At 41.7% G+C, this 17,658-nt stretch overlaps 1 protein-coding gene across 2 annotated transcripts in view; it reads left to right on the top strand.

The window, feature by feature from the left end:
- The window catches only part of PLD5 (phospholipase D family member 5), a 230,082-nt gene that overhangs the window by 100,069 nt on the left and 112,355 nt on the right, over nt 1–17,658 (top strand). For both annotated transcript variants that reach the window (XM_050950429.1, XM_050950430.1), the window contains one exon: nt 639–807. In XM_050950429.1, the coding sequence (XP_050806386.1) occupies nt 639–807 (169 nt within the window). The remainder of the gene's footprint in view (nt 1–638; nt 808–17,658) is intronic.

Genomic DNA, 17,658 nt, shown 5'->3' on the forward strand with positions numbered 1-17,658 from the left:
GGAACCTCATTAATTATATAGTATTAAAAATTGTTCACGTCCATGTTTATTGTATGGATATAGAAAACCTGATTCTGAGAAGTGCTAAGCACTGGCAATTCTTAGGGTACGTCTGCACTGCTTCCTAGTGTGGCTAGACAAACATATGCTAGCTCTGCTTGAGCTAGTGCACTATATATAGCAGTGTAGCCAGGGGTAGTGCAGGTGGCAGCTTGGGCTAGTTGCCTGAGGGTGTACCCAGAGAGTCTGGACAGGTTTGTATTCAAGTGGCTAGCCCATGCTACCCCTGGCTATAGCCACTTGAATACAAACCTGTCCAGACTCTCTGGGTATACCCTCAGGCAACTAGCCCAAGCTGCCACCTGCAGTACCCCTGGCTACACTGCTATTTTTATCGTGCTAGCTCAAGCAGAGCTAATGTGTGTAAGTCTACCGGTGCTTGGAAGCATGCTCCCAGCTGCAGTTTAGACAGACTTTAGTGACTTCACTAAGAGTTGTAGGTTTTTAGGGCATGTGTGAGGATCAGGCCCTAAATCACGGGCCCAATAAACAGTCCCCCAAACTAACCATACTTTTACAAAATGGGAGACTTTGTAAAAAGTGGTTTTATTAAATGTCTTTTTTTTGTCTCCTCTTAGGGTTGCTCTTGTAGAAAACATTCCTGAAGGTCTAAACTATTCAGACAGTGCACCATCCCACTTGTCTCTTTTTCAAGGCTGGATGAATTTGCTTAATATGGCTGAAAAGTCTGTTGACATAGTATCTTCCCAATGGGATCTCCATCACAGTCATCCATCTGCATGCCAGGTATGCTTTGGTCTAAACTGTTTGGAATCTAGTTTTGTATCTTGCTGCTCCTGTTCTTTCTTCTTTGGGCTATGGAACTGTGGCTTAACAGAGCTGTTTGGCTGAATATCAGGCAGGGGAGGGGAGAGGGAAATACCTCCTAATTATGCAATCTATTATAGCAGAGCAGCAGAATGGGATCTCTGCTACAGTTAAGGTTAAAACCAGCGTTATGTGTAAAGCTCAAACATTCTGTGTTCTAAAACACAGGTTGATTGGATTGCCTGGAAATTTGGTATGGGGTCCAAATGTGGGTCCATTTGATCAAGAGATTCCCAAAGTACAGCTCCCTGAAATCCTCCCACCTTTGCTTAAAGTTGACTTGTTCTGGCAACATTTACTGCAGACAGATAGAGGTCAAATCAGGATTCACATCATTGCACATGGATCTCCATCCCCACACAGGTTACCCCCAAGAGAGTGTATGACACTCACCAGCATTTTGAGAGAAATCAAATTAAAATGTTATTTGAAAATGAGTTTGTTTTTGCAGTTAGGCACATGACAAACAGTTCTAAAACTCATGCAGAGAGAGAGGCTAACTATCTGGAAAACTACCTTTCCATCCCTGGACATGTGTGGCTCGGAGAGAATTTAATGGTCATTAAATTTTGAGTACTACTTCTGGTTCAAATCCAGCCCAGGTCAGGGAGTGGGAACCAATAGGCATATTGCTCCAATCTACCCCTATCAAAAGGCAATTTGTATTTTAGGAAATGTAATCTGAGTATAGCATAATATTTACAATGTACTGAAATTATTTTGCAAAAAGAAAATAACACAAACAAAAGCTCAGTGTGAAGAGAGAGTAGCTGGGGTGGAAAAGCAGGTAGGAATAGGGAAGAGAGGTTGGGGGATCAGGTGACGGAGGTGGGGAGGAATGGAAGGGGATACTGGGTCAGTAACGGGACTGAGGGAGAATAGGGACAGGATATGCTGCTCAGCCCCACATTTCCCGCTCTGTGTGTGCCAGGATCTGAGGGGACAGGGACTACCCATCTCTGCTATGTCTTATAGGAGTGCAAGTAGGGTTAATTATACAAATGTAGGGTTATTTGAACAAGGGGTTCCTGAGATACCCCCCACCAGAAAAAAAGAAATCTTATCAAGTTCACAGATTCCAGCAACTTTGAAATCCACCGGGGCAGAAATCTGAGAATGAACTATAAACATTCTGGAAAAATCTGTCACTGTCAAGTTGTGTGGTGTGGCGCTTTTTTGTTGTTGTTGTTGTTGTTGTTTTTTTAAAGAAATCTGAGTATGGCAGAATATTCAGAAGGTGCTGAAATTATTTTTGAAAAGCTAATAAATTACATGTGTGAATGTTCCCTGGAGAAGGAAGGTGTGATTAGGTGGGAATGAGGGAGAGGGCTTTGGGTCTGTAGTGAGGGATGGGGGTATTATGAGAGGGAATGAATGGAATGGGTGGGAGGGTAGTAAAGAGGAGTTGAGGGTCTCAGGTCTCAGAGGATAGGGATTAGGGGAGTGGAAGGGGCGAGGATGGGAGGGATTGGAGAATCTGAGTGATAGCAAAGGAAGTTTGGTGGTTAAGGAGGGTTATAGCCAATAGTAAAAGATACCAGCTATATTTAGGATATAGAGGTGAAATATAAGTATTTATTAATTAATGTTGTAATTCAGGACTTATAGGCCTCAGGCCTGTAAGATATTTAGCATAGCCAATCAAGATCTCAGGCCTAATGATAGGTGACTCATCGGTTAGTTGCTCATGTCAGCCTATGTTATGAGATGAAACAGTCAAAGGAATAGTTGTGCTGATATTTAGGAAATATATATTGCAATGTACCAGTTAAAGCCTGATAGAGTATTTTGGGGATTTTTGCAAACATAGAGTGTCAGCAATGTGCTAACCACAAGTTATGGTGACTGAGTGACATAAATGTTAATAAGTATAAGAGGAACTAACAAGTTAGTCTATAAACGTGGCCACTTCAAACTTTAGTGGGCTGTGGAAGTATAAATAAGGAAAAGGAGTTGAAACCTTCATAAATATGTACAAACCTTAGTGAGTGTTAGCATAACACATTGTAAAATGTGTATCTGGGCCTGTGTGCCTTCGGAGACACCAGGATGACACCTTCTGGTGAGGAGGATGAGGATGACTGGCACTCCAGGGTTTCCAAGCAGGAGATAAGAGTGATGGGAATCACAAGACTAACTGCTTTGCACTGTCTCTCTATTGGCTACTGTACTTCAATGTTGTGGGATTGTTTATTTGCTTAGTGTATTTATTAATAAAGGAACTTGTGATCAATTGCAGTTGTTTCTTGTGTGTTCCTCATGTGTCTCAGTCAAATGATACTGATAATACTCTTCCTAATTCTGTAGCCACTCAGGAGAATGAACCCTTATTGATCACTGCCATCTAAGAGATTAATCAATACACAAATCCATCAGTTAAGTTGCAGATTTGGCACCCCAGATGGGACCAGAAAGAGCACATAGAGAAGAAGGCCACCATCTAGTGAGACAAATAGGTCAAGACTATCCTTGGTGCTAGCCTGGGAATAAAATCCTTGTCATAGTCTGACTCTGAGCAGGGCAAACTGCCACAGTTGTGTAATCAACCTGGAATGGCACTTCCACTTCTCAGATCCGTCTCTTTTTCTTTTGTCATTGTGAAATTATGGGCCCATAAAGAAAATAAAGTGTAATAAAAAGAAAAATAAGAGAAATTAAAGATAAGAAATAAGAGAATGGGGGTGAGTGCCCTCTTGTTTCTCAAGAAGAAACACAGGTTGGAATTTCTCAAGAAAGGAGTTTGGGGGGAGATGTCTTCTGTGGGGAAAAAAGGTAAATTGTAGTCATTAGTCATTTTGCAATTTCATAAGAAGATTATTATTTTTCTTTTAAATGTACAGATGTTAATGGGTAGATATTGTGATATATGAATAGTAGTACCAGATATTAACTGAATAAGTAGTAGTGTTGGGACCCTACAGTTATTTACAGACCAGAGGATCCCTGAAATATAAGACTTCTCTGGACTGTGCCCTGACAGAAGATTAAGGGAAGCTCTGTGATCTGAAGGATTTCTGGCCACTAGTAGCTGAAGCGGAAAAAAACACCACAAGTGCTTCCTGGCAGCGAAATAGAGAAGGGAGGAAATGACAGCCCCTTTAGTGAATTGTGGAGGATTTTAAAGGGATTTGGTATTAAAATAACCAGTTGAATAAGAGCACAAATAAGGCTATGCAAGGAATACCTTCCTAAGAGTATCTAAAGGCCCTGGAAGTGGGCTCTATTAATTATAACTTTATTTGGCTTCACTCCTTTAAGGTGTCAGTAATATTTAGTAGGGATATCCTTGCAGGACAAAGTGGAATCCCAAAAAGCTGATTGTAAGAAGCTTAAAAATCAAGTAAAGGAACGTCAAGTGAGTGGGGGTCTCAAAAGACCAAAAGCAGTAATCTCCATTTATAAGAAAATAATGGAAGCTTAGTTAATCGCATGTCTTAGAGGCCTGTAACTATGTATTTTATAACCCAGTGGGGGAAGACTGCAAGCTGTAATAAAGGTAAAATAGTTATGCAAAGTATATGGGTGAAATAAAGTACCTTTTAAAAGATTCCATTAAGTATCTATCCGTTCATCTTAATAATATATCAAGTAATTATAACATTAAAGATACTACGTTTGTGCTCTTAATTTGTAATTCCCGGTTAATCTTCGTTTAAAAAACAAACAAATTTACAGAAACCAATCAAAATTCATTAGAAGTCTTTGGCCAGCAGCCAATATGTTGCTGTACACTAAAGAGGAAGTAACTTCCCTAGCAGTTTTTTGTCTGTTTGTAAAAAGAGAAACTGACAAACCAAATTGCTTTTAACATAAATTGGTTGCCTAGAAAGTCATGTTAAAAAAAAAAAAAACTTTAAAGTTTTTAAACGTAGATAATGTATTTTAAAACAAAGCTAATTACCACTATTTGCCTTTGTTTAGGGGTATTTAATGTAGTATTTTAGTAACATAGCAATAATTTATAAGGTTCAGCATCTTTTCGAGCAAGGCTATAGCTGATGTAAATGTGAAAGGTAATTTAAGCTATGTCTATACTAGCACCTTTGTCGGTATAAGAAACACACCCCAGAGTGCCACAAGTTACCCTGACAGAAGCACCGGTGCTGTAAGCTCTATGTCAGCGGGAGATGACATAACTACTGCTGCTCATTGGGGGTGATTTAATTATGCTGATGGGAGAGCGGCTACATGTGAGATGTTACAGCGGCATAGCTGCATCAGTACAGCTGTGCCACTATTAGGTATCTAGTCTGGACATGGCCTTAGTAAATAAAGGTAGGGTTAAAAACAAGGCCCCCTCCCACACCCCTAATCTGTAAAATACAGCAATTAGGAAAAGGAAAAAAGGTAAAACTCTTATGTAAAATTAAAGTATTAAGAGAGAGAAAGTGTGTGTGTGTGTGTGTGTGTGTGTGTGTATATATATGTATAAATAAGGGAATTTTATATATAAATTACTGTTCGCGCGTCTGCATTGGCTAATTGGTTATTGTATATCATTATCCCAAAGATAAGTATCAAGTCCGTTATAATCCTAGACTTGCCTACAGTGGCAGTGGGAAAGAAAAACATTCTACTTTATACAGAAATTATCCTGCTCCCTGTATGTTCTGGAGGACCCTACTCCTGTTGGGATGTCTTTGGACCCTTCTCCCTGCCCCTACATGTGAGCTGGAGTTAGGCAGGGAGGAAAGGAAGACACACAGGCAATGCAAATTTAACCATCTGAAATCCAAAAAGTTAATATTTAAGATAAAAATCACTCTTATGTGGAGTAGGAGCTGGCCAGAGTATGGGGGGCCTTTTTAGGAGTAGAGTAGACTAGGTGGACCTTGGGGCATAGCTGGAGAAGTCTGGAAGAAGCAGAGTCAAGTGTGTCAGCTGGAGGTGGTAGCATGTAACCTTCCAGTAATCTGCTGCCTGTGATATGTGGATGCAGTGGCATAGAGCAGGGGAGAGCAAGGAGAAGCTTCTTACATGTTAATGGGTTCTACAGTGGTGAAGTCTGACCTAATGAGATGGGAAAGGGAAGAGGAGCTGGAAATGTTGGTGGGCGCTACATGTTGTGGGGAGTAGTGAAGAAGGGGGTGGAGAAGGAATGAGACACACTAGTTTTCTCTCTTGCCCACTTTAAATTACTGTAACCACCATGTAATTAAACTGACATAAACCATGGGTGAGATTTCTGATACTGAACATTTCAAAGCACCACCATTATTCCCTTTCCACTATAACAAAATGTACAGGAGTAGGGAGGAACACTTAGGAATCACATAGCAACTGTGTGACCAAGTGGACAGACCGGGACTATTCCTAGCTCTGTTTTTGGCATTCTAGTTGACCTTGACTGAGTCATTTCCTCACTCTGGGCCTCAGTTTCCCATCTGTAAAATGGAGATAATGATATAAAATTCTTTCACATTTATTTATGAAAATACTGTATCAAAGCTAGGTGTTTTGATTATTACCTGGCAATCAGAGGAACAAGTAGTTAGATTATTTTTGCAGTCAAAATAGGTGGACAGAATTTACACAAAAATATAGAGGCCATGTCTCATCTTGGTAAGTATGGGGGTAAATTTTCATTCTCTGGTTCTATGATATAAAAATCTTTCAAAATAACAGTTCCTATCTAATGGAGAAAGGGACAAAAATGCATTCCCCATTATGTTACATCATCAAACACTGAGCATATAAGAGCATGTCTCTGGGATATATTTTTGAATGGACTCACCCTGATGAACTAAGATATTTCAGACCCTAATAAGTAGAGTGCACATCTTCTAGTGCTTACTTTACACTACCTGAGTCTTTGCAGGAAACAGGCTGTTCAGTAAAAATGACAGGGAATCAGCTGAAAAATGAATGATGGGGTAAACTATTTCAGTGGTAAGGAATCCACAATGTTACACTGTCACAAACTGTTCTTTCTTTCTAGTCCTGTTTACACTACATAGTCAAAATTCAATTTACTGCATAACAGACAATGACTAGTATTCTAAAAAAACAAAATATGGTGCTTTGGATGGCCAGTATATTCAGTCGTGAGCTGGATTCTCCTCCATCTCAAACAGGAAGTTTATAACCCTCAATAGGACTGTGTATAATTCCATTCTTTCCTAAAAACATATAGAAACACATGATGCCCTAAAATGTTCATTTATACTTTGATTTAAATGAGTGAAAAAGTGAGGTGGGAAGCCAAAGGCACAATTTACCACCACTCCCACTCATCCTTTAAGAATACATATAAATAATGGGCTATAATAAACTCAGTACATGTCAAAACAGTGAGACATTCCACAATGTAATTATTTACACTTATTTTCTAAGATATTTGAAACCCAGGCACTGTCATTCAAACAGATGAATTTGAAGAGAAAATGTCTTAGATGTTCACAGTTATTGGTATGTGCATGAATTTAAAAAAAAAAACCCCAAAACATTTTCATCTGAAAAAATTCAACATGTCATTTTACTTCTGAACCAGCAGAGCCTAACACATCCCAAACAGAGAACAAAAATAGCAAACTTAAAAATTGGGAGTTGAGCATCAAATTAATTCACTGTGATGCATTCAGATGTAAAGCAAAAATTACAGCTATGGTTGTCATTAGCAGAGTAGGTAAGGTGAGGGACTGGAGACATTCAGGTTTGTTCCCTCTCCCTCAATGCAAAGTTTAAATAAGCAAAAGTAAATGTCTTTTTCATAATGTTCAGCTCTATTTATTTCTGCCTGCTGACAGGTTTATAACAGTGAGTGATTACTTCCACTAAAGACTGCAAAAACATGTCTGCAACTTTATCCGGGCAAGTCTACACTACAGTGCTACATCAACAAAGCTTACTCCTGGGGGAATTCTGCACCACTGCACGTGCACATAATTAATGAGTCGTGCATATTTTTAATTTTTTTGTGCAGAAAAAAGCTTCAGCTGAAAAGTTGTAGCAGTTCTGCTTTTGCCCACCAGAGGGCGCTGTGGTGATAGAACACAGCAGCTGCTCCCAGCGAGCAAGGGAAGAGAAAGACCCTGTAGTGCCTTCTTCACAGCACCTGTCAGGCCAGGTCAGGAGATGGGGCAATGGGGAGGCAGACAGTGTGGGGTGCTGGGGGGAGTCATAAAGGGGTCATAAGGGCTAGTGGGGGAGGACAGACTGGGGCAGGGAATGGGAGTGGAGGTGCAGGGCCACATGGTGATGTGGGAGGGGATGCAGAGCTACATAAGGACGGGATTGGCTGGATCAGGGCACAGAGACACATAGGAACACGGAGAGGGGGTGAAAGGACACGTAGGTACAGGAGAGTGGCTGGGTGGGGGCATGGATACACAGGAACATGGGGAGGGGTGAAAGGGACATAGGAACAGGAGAGTGCCTGGGTCGGGGCACAGAGTCACATGGGGACAGGGGGAGGGGAAGAGGGGTGCAAGGACATGTGGATGGGGAGAGTGGGTGTCTGAGTGGGGATGGAGGGACACATGTGCCTGATTGAATGGGAGAGGCTAGCAGTCAGCGAGCGTCTGCACGGTGGAAGATCCCTAACAGTCATCCCCCACCAAAAAACCCAACCCTGTTCCATACTTTTCCCACCCATATCCAACTGCCCTCCAAGTGCACACCCAAGCTCCTTCCCAGCAATTATTTCCCTCTTCCTCAGCTCCTCCATTACCCCTAACTCCCCCCAACTTTTGCACTACTTCTGGGGACTGCAGGAAATATGGTTCTGTATTGTAGTTTAAATGAATTATTACTCAGAGTACTGTATTAATATTCCTAGTAAGGAATCTATTTGCCAAAAAACATTTTCTGAATCTTTTTTGTCTGTACCGTTACAGACATAGTTGGTGACAGTTTTTTTTAAATAAATGACCAAAAATAATTGAAACTGATGTGATTATATTGTGTTATTTTGACAAATAAAATATGCAGAATTTTGCAAAACTTGAAAATATTGTTCACAAAATTTTTAATTTTTTGGTGCAGAATTCCCCCAAGGAGTAGAAGCTACACCAATGCAGCTGGGCAGTTGTAGCATGTCAGTGCATCTTCAACAATGTCAATGGGAGAGAACTCTCCCATTGGCATAATTACTCCACCTTGGCAAGAAGCATGAGCTAGGTCAGTGAGAGAATGTCTCCCACAGACACAGCACTGGTGCGGACAGCACAAAACTTTAATTTCTTGGAGGGGTGTTTTTTTCACACCTCTAAATGACGTAAGTTAGATTGACTCTACCAGTAGCATAGACCTGCTCTCAGTTGCACAGCAAAGTGAACAGAATGGTCAATAGATCTTTTATCAACCCAATTTTTTCATCCAAAAGGGCTAGTAACTGCAGACTAGCTGATAAATGTATGCTGAAGAAATCTTCAGAGATGGATTCCAGGCATGATGACAAAGTATTCTCCACCCAAAACATGCACAGAAGTTATTGCAGGAAAGAAGAATAAATAAGAGTTTAGCTAAATAAGAGTTCTGCATTTTCTTGTTTTGGAAAATCAAAGTTCCTTGTCAAGTGGGAGAGCAATCGCAGAAGTTTGAAATTTTTGATAATTGCAATCTAATAATTCACAAAAGTAAAAGCAAGGTGTCCTCAAGTCTTTGCAAGTTTGGGTAAACTGAAACTTGCCCAAAACTAGGCAATGGGGGAAAATGAGAACAAAGCAACTAGATCAGAAACTGCCAAGTACATATGATGTTTCATATGTTGTCTTGGATTTTTATTGATGCTTCACTGAATGAGTCTTTGTTATATCAGAAACCAAGGGAGGATGGGCCTTCTCTATGAAGGCCCTTATGCTTTCGAACTCACTCACACCCTGCTCTGAAGTAGCCCAGATTTGTTGATCTTCAGAGCACACTGCCATGCAAACCTTTCTACAGGGACTTCTCGAGAGAGACGTGTGTTTCTTGGAGGAGAATATTTGAGGAGGATAGAGTATTTTTTTCTCATTTTGTTGCCATAAGGTTTAGTTAATATTTTTTCCTTTAACGTGTATATTATGGAGTTTGCTGTTGGATGTCTTTTATTTTGATGTTTGAATTACCACATATGTCTCTAATAGGCACCTTTTTTGGTTTGTTCTTTATAAATCTAAATAAATATATTCCTACTGACACCTCAAATTACAGCGTGCTGCACTCTAAGGTCTAAGAGTATAATGCTGATAGTACGGGGTTGTTCAGCTGTAAAATATGATTCTACAATGTTTTGTGCTGGTACAGACTTCTACAGTGTAGAAATTCAAGTGAACATCTTGTGGTGAAATGTTGTGTATATTTTTCTTCCGCTGATTCCAGCTCACCTTTTCTTTCACCCTCTCAGCAGAAAGCTGCATGTTCCTGGGGAGAGGAATGGGCCTGCATTGGTGATTTTGCAGAGTCAGCCTGCATGTGCTCTCAGAATTGAAGTAGATATTCTGGGAGAAGGCTAAAGGTCCTGGACTGCTTCCAAAACTTACAGAATAGTAGTTCCCCCCTGGCCATCTTAGTTATGAGACACAATGGGACTAGACAGAGGAAACTTTCAGGGATAGCTTCCAGCACATTTTCAGTGGGGAATGGGGCAAATTTAGGATCATGCCATTTCCCTTACTCACAGAATTCCTTCCTTCTTTTCACTTTTCCTTGCTCTGTGGACTAATCATGTCATCAAAAAGGGCTTGCTCATAAATTGGGGACCATTGTTCTAGACTACAGCAATCAGGGTAGATGTAACTTTAGTGACACTAGTGACTATATAAAGCCCTATGTTCACAAGAAATCTGCACCCTTGTGTCATAAACAGATAGCTAAGGGTTAATGTCTCTTTCACCTGAAGCACCTGACCAGAGGACCAATCAGGAAACCGGATTTTTTCAACTTTGGGTGGAGGGAATTTTGTGTCTGAGGTCTTTGTTTTCTGTCTGCCTGCTTTCTCTGAGCTTTGGAGAAGTAGTTCTGTTTTCTAATCTTCTGTTTCTAAGTGTAAGGACAAAGAGATCAGATAGTAAGTTATATGGTTTCTTTTCTTTGGTATTTGCATGAATATAAGTGCTGGAGTGCTTTGATTTGTATTCTTTTTGAATAAGGCTGTTTATTCAATATTCTTTTAAGCAATTGACCCTGTATTTCGTCACCTTAATACAGAGAGACCATTTGTATGTATTTTTCTTTCTTTTTATATAAAGCTTTCTTTTAAGACCTGTTGGAGTTTTTCTTTACTTCAGGGAAATTGAGTCTGTACTCACCAGGGAATTGGTGGGAGGAAGAAATCAGGGGGAGTTGTGTGTGTGTTGAATTTGCTAGCCTGATTTTGCATTTCCTCTGGGTGAAGAGGAAAGTGCTTTTTGTTTCCAGGACTGGGAATGGAGAGGGGGAGTCACTCTGTTTGGATTCACAGAGCTTGTGTCTGTGTATCTCTCCAGGAGCACCTGGAGGGGGGAAGGGAAAAAGGATTATTTCCCTTTGTTGTGAGACTCAAGGGATTTGGGTCTTGGGGTCCCCAGGGAAGGTTTTCCAGGGGGACCAGAGTGCCCCAAAACACTCTAATTTTTTGGGTGGTGGCAGCAAGTACCAGGTCCAAGCTGGTAACTAAGCTTGGAGGTTTTCATGCTAACCCCCATATTTTGGACGCTAAGGTCCAAATCTGGGACTAAGGTTATGATACCTTGATATTGAGTTTACACACTAGAAACCTGCACAAATGACACTGTAAAATTCCAGCAAATAATCATATTATTCAGTGTGAGGTTAAGTTAGCAGCATCCACTGTTGCGTGGTGTTTAACTGGTTCTGTGTTGCCACAGCTTTCCCTGTAAGGGTGCTTGTTTTAACACTAACTAGGAGAAGGCTGGAAAGGAGGGAAAGCTGTGCTTTTTGCAACCATCCTCAAGTGACAGAAGTGGCCAGCCCCACATTTATCAAGCTGATGTGCAAGTCCCAGGTCAGGATTAATTTGGTGTGCAAACTCTCCCACTCCACCTCACATTTCCTCCCCGAGTTGTTTGTCTAGGAGGGTACCGAAGCCTTCGGCGATGATTTTCTTTGGTACCTTCAACATCCATGCCACATACAGGGTGGTGTCAGGTGGCTTCTTTTCTGACACATTATTTATTTAGTTTGTTAGTTAGTTATATGTCTGAAGATGGGCAGAAGAAGGTGACAGCCCAGGTTCTAGACACTCCTGAAAATCATTTATTCATAACAGATAAACAAAAATGTTGACAACCACCACCATGTACCAGCAATAACCAGCTAAACCTGCCAGCAAAGATTAAAGAGTACCCAGGCAGCATTCTGGGACAGGCCACAGAGTAGCCAAGCTTTCCCTTCCCCTACTTCTTACTCTCAGGGGTTGTCTTTCCTCTGATCATCTGATCAACAGCCCAGCCCCTGGCTCCCATTGACAGGCTGAGGGTCTAGCTGAAGATAGAATCATAGAAGATTAGGGTTGGAACAGACCTCAGGAGGTCATCTAGTTCAACCCCCCTGCTCAGAGCAGGACCAGCACCAACTAAATTATCCCAGCCAGGGCTTTGTCAAGCAGGGTCTTAAAACCTCTAAGGATGGAGATTCCACTACATCCCTGGGTAATCCATTCCAGTGCTTCACCATCCTCCTAGTGAAATAGTGTTTCTAATATACAACCTAGACCTCCCCAACTGCAACTTGAGATCATTGCTCCTTGTTCTGTCTTCTACCACCACTGAGAACAGCCAAGCTCCATTCTCTTTGGAACCTGCCTTCAGGTAGTTGAAGGCTGTTATCAAATCCCCCCTCACTCTTCTCTTCTTCAGACTAAACAAGCCCAGTTCCCTCAGCCTCTCCTCGTAAGTCATGTGCACCAGCTCCCTGATAATTTTTGTTGCCCTCCGCTGGACTCTCTCAAATTTGTACACATTCCTTCTGTAGTGGGGGGCTCCAAACTGGACGCAATAATCCAGATGTGGCCTCACCAGTGCCGAATATAGGGGAATAATCACTTCCTTCAGTTTGCTGGCAGTGCTCCTACTAATGCAGCCCAATTTGCCGTTAGCCTTCTTGGTAACAAGGGCACACTGCTGACTCATATCCAGCTTCTCATCCACTGTAATCCCCAGGTCCTTTTCTGCAGAACTGCTACTTAGCCAGTTGGTCCCCAACCTGTAGCAGTGCATGGGATTCTTCCATCCTAAGTGCAGGACTTTGTACTTGTCCTTGTTGAACCTCATCAGATTTCTTTTGGCCCAATCTTCCAATTTGTATAGGTCACTCTGGAGCTTATCCCTACCCTCCAGCGTATTTACCTCTTCCCCCAGTTTAGTGTCATCCGCAAACTTGCTGAGGATGCAATCCATCCCATCATCCAGATCACTAATGAAGATGTTGAACAAAACTGGCCCGAGGACCAGCCTCTGGGGTACTCTGCTTGATACTGGCTTCCAATTAGACATCGAGCCATTGATCACTACCCATTGAGCCCGACAATCTAGCCAGCTTTCTGTCCACCTTATAGTCTATTCATCCAATCCATACTTTTTTATCTTGCTGGCAAGAATACTGTGGGAGACTGTATCAAAAGCTTTGCTAAAGTCATGATATATCACATCCACTGCTTTCCCCATATTCACAGAGTCAGTTATCTCATCATAGAAGGCAATCAGGTTGGTCAGGCATGACTTGCCCTTGGTGAATCCATGTTGACTGTTCCTAATCACCTTCCTCGTCTCCAAGTGCTTCAAAATGATTTCCTTGAGGACCTGCTCCATGATTTTTCCAGGGACTGAGGTGAGGCTGACTGGTCTGTAGTTCCCAGGTTCTCCCTCTTCCCTTTTTTAAAGATGGGCACTATATTTGCCTTTTTCCAGTCATCCGGGACCTCCCCTGATTGCCACGAGTTTTCAAAGATCATGGCCAATGGCTCTGCAATCGCATCAGCCAAGAAGTGATGCTCACATCTTTGTCTTAGAAGGCTGGCTGGAAGATTGGAAGAGTGTGTCTGTTTTACAATAAGTGTTGGTTGCTGAATTTAGGAATTTTTTTTTCCTATTCACTGCTGCCAGTGTGTTATGATTTTTTTATTATGCTTGATAGCTGTAAATGTACCCAGAGGGTTGGCCATTAGATAAGTATTAACAATACTAACACAGTAAATGAATAAAAATAGCATGGATTATACTTTCTGCTTTTTCAGAGAGATAAAACTGTAAAGCATTGTCAAAACTTTAGATACCCAAGTTATTGAGGAGAGAAATAATTCAGTTTCCTGTAGTGCTGTAATAAATGTAGTTCTCTGTTCTTGCACTTCCCTTGTTATATTTTGAATGAGACATGCATGCTTATAAAGATAACAGCAGCAAGGGAAATCAGCCAGTCTGAAATCAGGTCATCTGGTGAGAGTGAAGAAATTGGCTATATTTCTTGACTTTGATTTTTTAATTCAGTGATGCTTTTAATGCACCCATTTCCTGGGGTATCTATAGCTGGGATTGACATTGGGGATCATTGGTAATTTAGATCCAAAACTGTCCAGAGAATGACAGTTTATTCATGTGAAACATATTTTGTTATATCATACTTTGCCTTTTTCAGAAGGTTGTTTAAATGGGTTGTGCAAAATACAAGAGAATATAGCCAGCTTCCTAAGAGGCATGGTTTCATAAAGGTTATATAATAGCATGCTGCAATTTCATGGTACTTGGTCTGGTACCTGATTTCTTTTCAGATCTCATAAGCTGACTATGTAAGAAATGATACTGGAGACTGTTGTGTAGTCACACAGCAGTCTGATATTGTCTCACAAATCCCTGAGTTACAGCATCAGGAGTCTTATTTGATAGAAACATTTCAAGGCCGCTGACAGCAGTGACAGAACTCTTCAGATCTTCTCCCTGGTCCTTTTGCAGAGAACAATAACAGTAAAATGACAAATCAACACTTCAGGAAACATTACCAGCTGGGGCCGAAATATTAAATGGAAAGAAAGCAAGATAGTTTAACCAGAGACTTAATCCTGGGTTGTATTAGGAAATATTTGTAAAATTTCCCCTAGTTACTAGTATTGGATGTAAGAGGCTTTAAATACAAAGAGTTCAGTGTTTTTCATAGTTGGTTTGAGAGTCTAAATTCAGCATTGTGTGGGTCTGAGCACCTGCCAAGAGCATAGACCATGCAGTGACAAATAGGAAAAAGACAAATCTTTTCATTTGTATTGTGACGGGTTGGATCACAGAAACTCCCTTGGGAGCTGCCAACCGATGTGCCAAGACTACTTCTACCCGATTTCCCTGCGAGCTTAGGACTTCAGCACCCTATCTTGCCGAGCCAGACATTCTTTTCTACTTCAGCAAAGACCCAGAGTCTGAATTACCTGCCCCAAAGCTGCAGGTTTACCTGAAAACAGCTCACAGAAGTGTGCTTGTCTTTAGCACCCAGATGCCCAGCTCCCAATGCAATCTAAACCCAAATAAATCCGTTTTACCATGTATAAAGCTTATGCAGGGTAAACTCATAAATTGTTCGCCTTCTGTAACGCTTATAGAGAGATATGTACAGCTGTTTGCTCCTCAAGGTATTAATACATACTCTGAGGCCACGTCCAGACTACCCGCCGTATCGGCGGGTTAAAATCGATTGCTCGGGGATCGATATATCGTGTCTAATCTAGACGCGATATATCGATCCCCGAGCATGCTTATATCGATTCCGGAACTCCATCAATCCCAACGGAGTTCCGGAATCGACACAGAGAGCCGTGAACATCGATCCCGCGCGGTGTGGACGGGTGAGTAATCCGATCTTAGATATTCGACTTCAGCTACATTATTCACGTAGCTGAAGTTGCGTATCTAAGATCGATTTCCCCCCCGTAATGTGGACCAGCCCTGAGTTAACTAATAAGTAAAAAGTGATTTTATTAAATACAGAAAGTAGTATTTAAGTGGTTCCAAGTAGTAACAGACAGAACAAAGTAAGTCACCAAGCAAAATAAAATAAAATAAAATGCACAAATCTATGTCTAATCAAACTGAATACAGATAAGATCCTCTGCAGTTCCAGAATGCTCCCTTTTACAGGCTAATCTCCTTTTAGCCTGGGTCCAGCAATCATTCATACCCCCTGTAGTTACTGTTCTTTGTTTCAGTTTCCTTTAAGTATCCTGGGGTGGTGGAGAGGTTCCTTCTTTAGCCAGCTGAAGACAAAATGGACGGGTCTCCCAGGGGCTTAAATAGACTTTCTCTTGTGGGTGGAGACCACCTCCTCACCCTGTGTAGAATCCATCAAAAATGGAGATTTGGAATCACATAGGCAAGTCACATGCCCATGAATGACTCAGGACCTGCAAGCAGCAGCCATTACCCACATGCTACCTTGAATGTCCTCAGGTAGACTTCTTATGTGGATTGGAGTCTTCCAAGCTCTTTTGTCTGTTAAGTGCTTCTGGATTGAGCACTTAATTTGCACATTCCTTTCCCAAGAAGTGACCAAATGTTTTAACTAAGGCTACTTAGAAATCAAGCAATTATACAGCCAATGTTCCTAATTCTGAACACACAAATGGTGCCTGCATACAACTAGGATGAACATAACCAGTAGATCATAACCTTTACATGTAGCAAAACCCTATTCTAGTTATGTCATACATACATTTATGAGCACCCCTACCCCATAAAGCCTTATGGGGTACACTGTCACATGTATATCTCCAACAATTCTTAGCACTCTTACTAATAGTGAACACATTACCACTCTCTAGCCACTACATGACCTTCGTTAGCATCATGACTTTTGCTGTTTTATTAAATGTTTTTGGATTTTATTTAACGTTTTCTGTATTGAGATTTTCAGTGTTTTACAATTTAAGAATACAAACACTGTATTTCGACAAAGAAAACTGTTTTTTCTAGGGTTATATTATTGGGTCTCTTTTGATAGTAAAAATATTGCTCAGGATGTTCAGAGTAGATGCCTGCTTTCGCTATGCACCAGCAGTCATCAGTCAGGCCACAGAAGTTCAATCTTAAACATCTTTGAGCCCCTAAGGGCTAAGGGACTGATCCACTCCCCACTGAAGACAGCAGAAAGACACCCACTCATTTCAGTGGGAGTTGGATCATGCCTTTAGTCACAGGTGCCAGCTTCTTCATTTCCCTGGGGGTGCTTGACCCCTGTTCTGTCCCCACCCCCTTCCCTCAAGGCTCCACCCTTGCCTCACCTTTTCCCACCCACCACCTTTTCTCATCTCTGCCCCATCCCCTGATCGTACTATGCCCTCGCTCTGCCCCTCTCCCTAGTGCCTCCTGCATGCCACTGAACAGCTGATCACGGCAGGCAGGTGGTGGTAGGGGGCGGGGGAGGAGCTGATTGGTGTGGCCTGCCAGCAGGTGGGACACACTGGGAGGGGTGGGAGAGGAGCTGATTCGCAGGGCTGCTGGTGGGCACTCTAGCCCCAGAGCACCCACAGAGTTGGCACCTATGCCTTTAGTCCTTGGGGAATATTGTGTGTAGGGCCATCTAATGATTTTAGGAAAGGCGGAACAGAATTATAGTGAGCAATTTGAATACAAATGTTTTCTGATTCTCCTATTACATCCAGCTGGTCAGTGATTTCTGCCCTGTAGAAGAGATGAACTGGGCAGACCCATTAGAAGCTATTTCAGTCGGGGCAGTTTCTGCATTTAAGATGCACTGGTGGATTCATAGCAGCAGAGCCCAATTGTTTCATAGAGTTTCTGTGAGCTCTGTGCTGAGACAGGAGCTAGGCAGTGGTTTTATATGTAACACAAGTAAAAACTAAACAACTGTTTACTG

This window comes from Gopherus flavomarginatus, chromosome 4 (genome assembly GCF_025201925.1).
Source record: "Gopherus flavomarginatus isolate rGopFla2 chromosome 4, rGopFla2.mat.asm, whole genome shotgun sequence".
NCBI classification, from domain to species: Eukaryota; Metazoa; Chordata; order Testudines; family Testudinidae; genus Gopherus; species Gopherus flavomarginatus.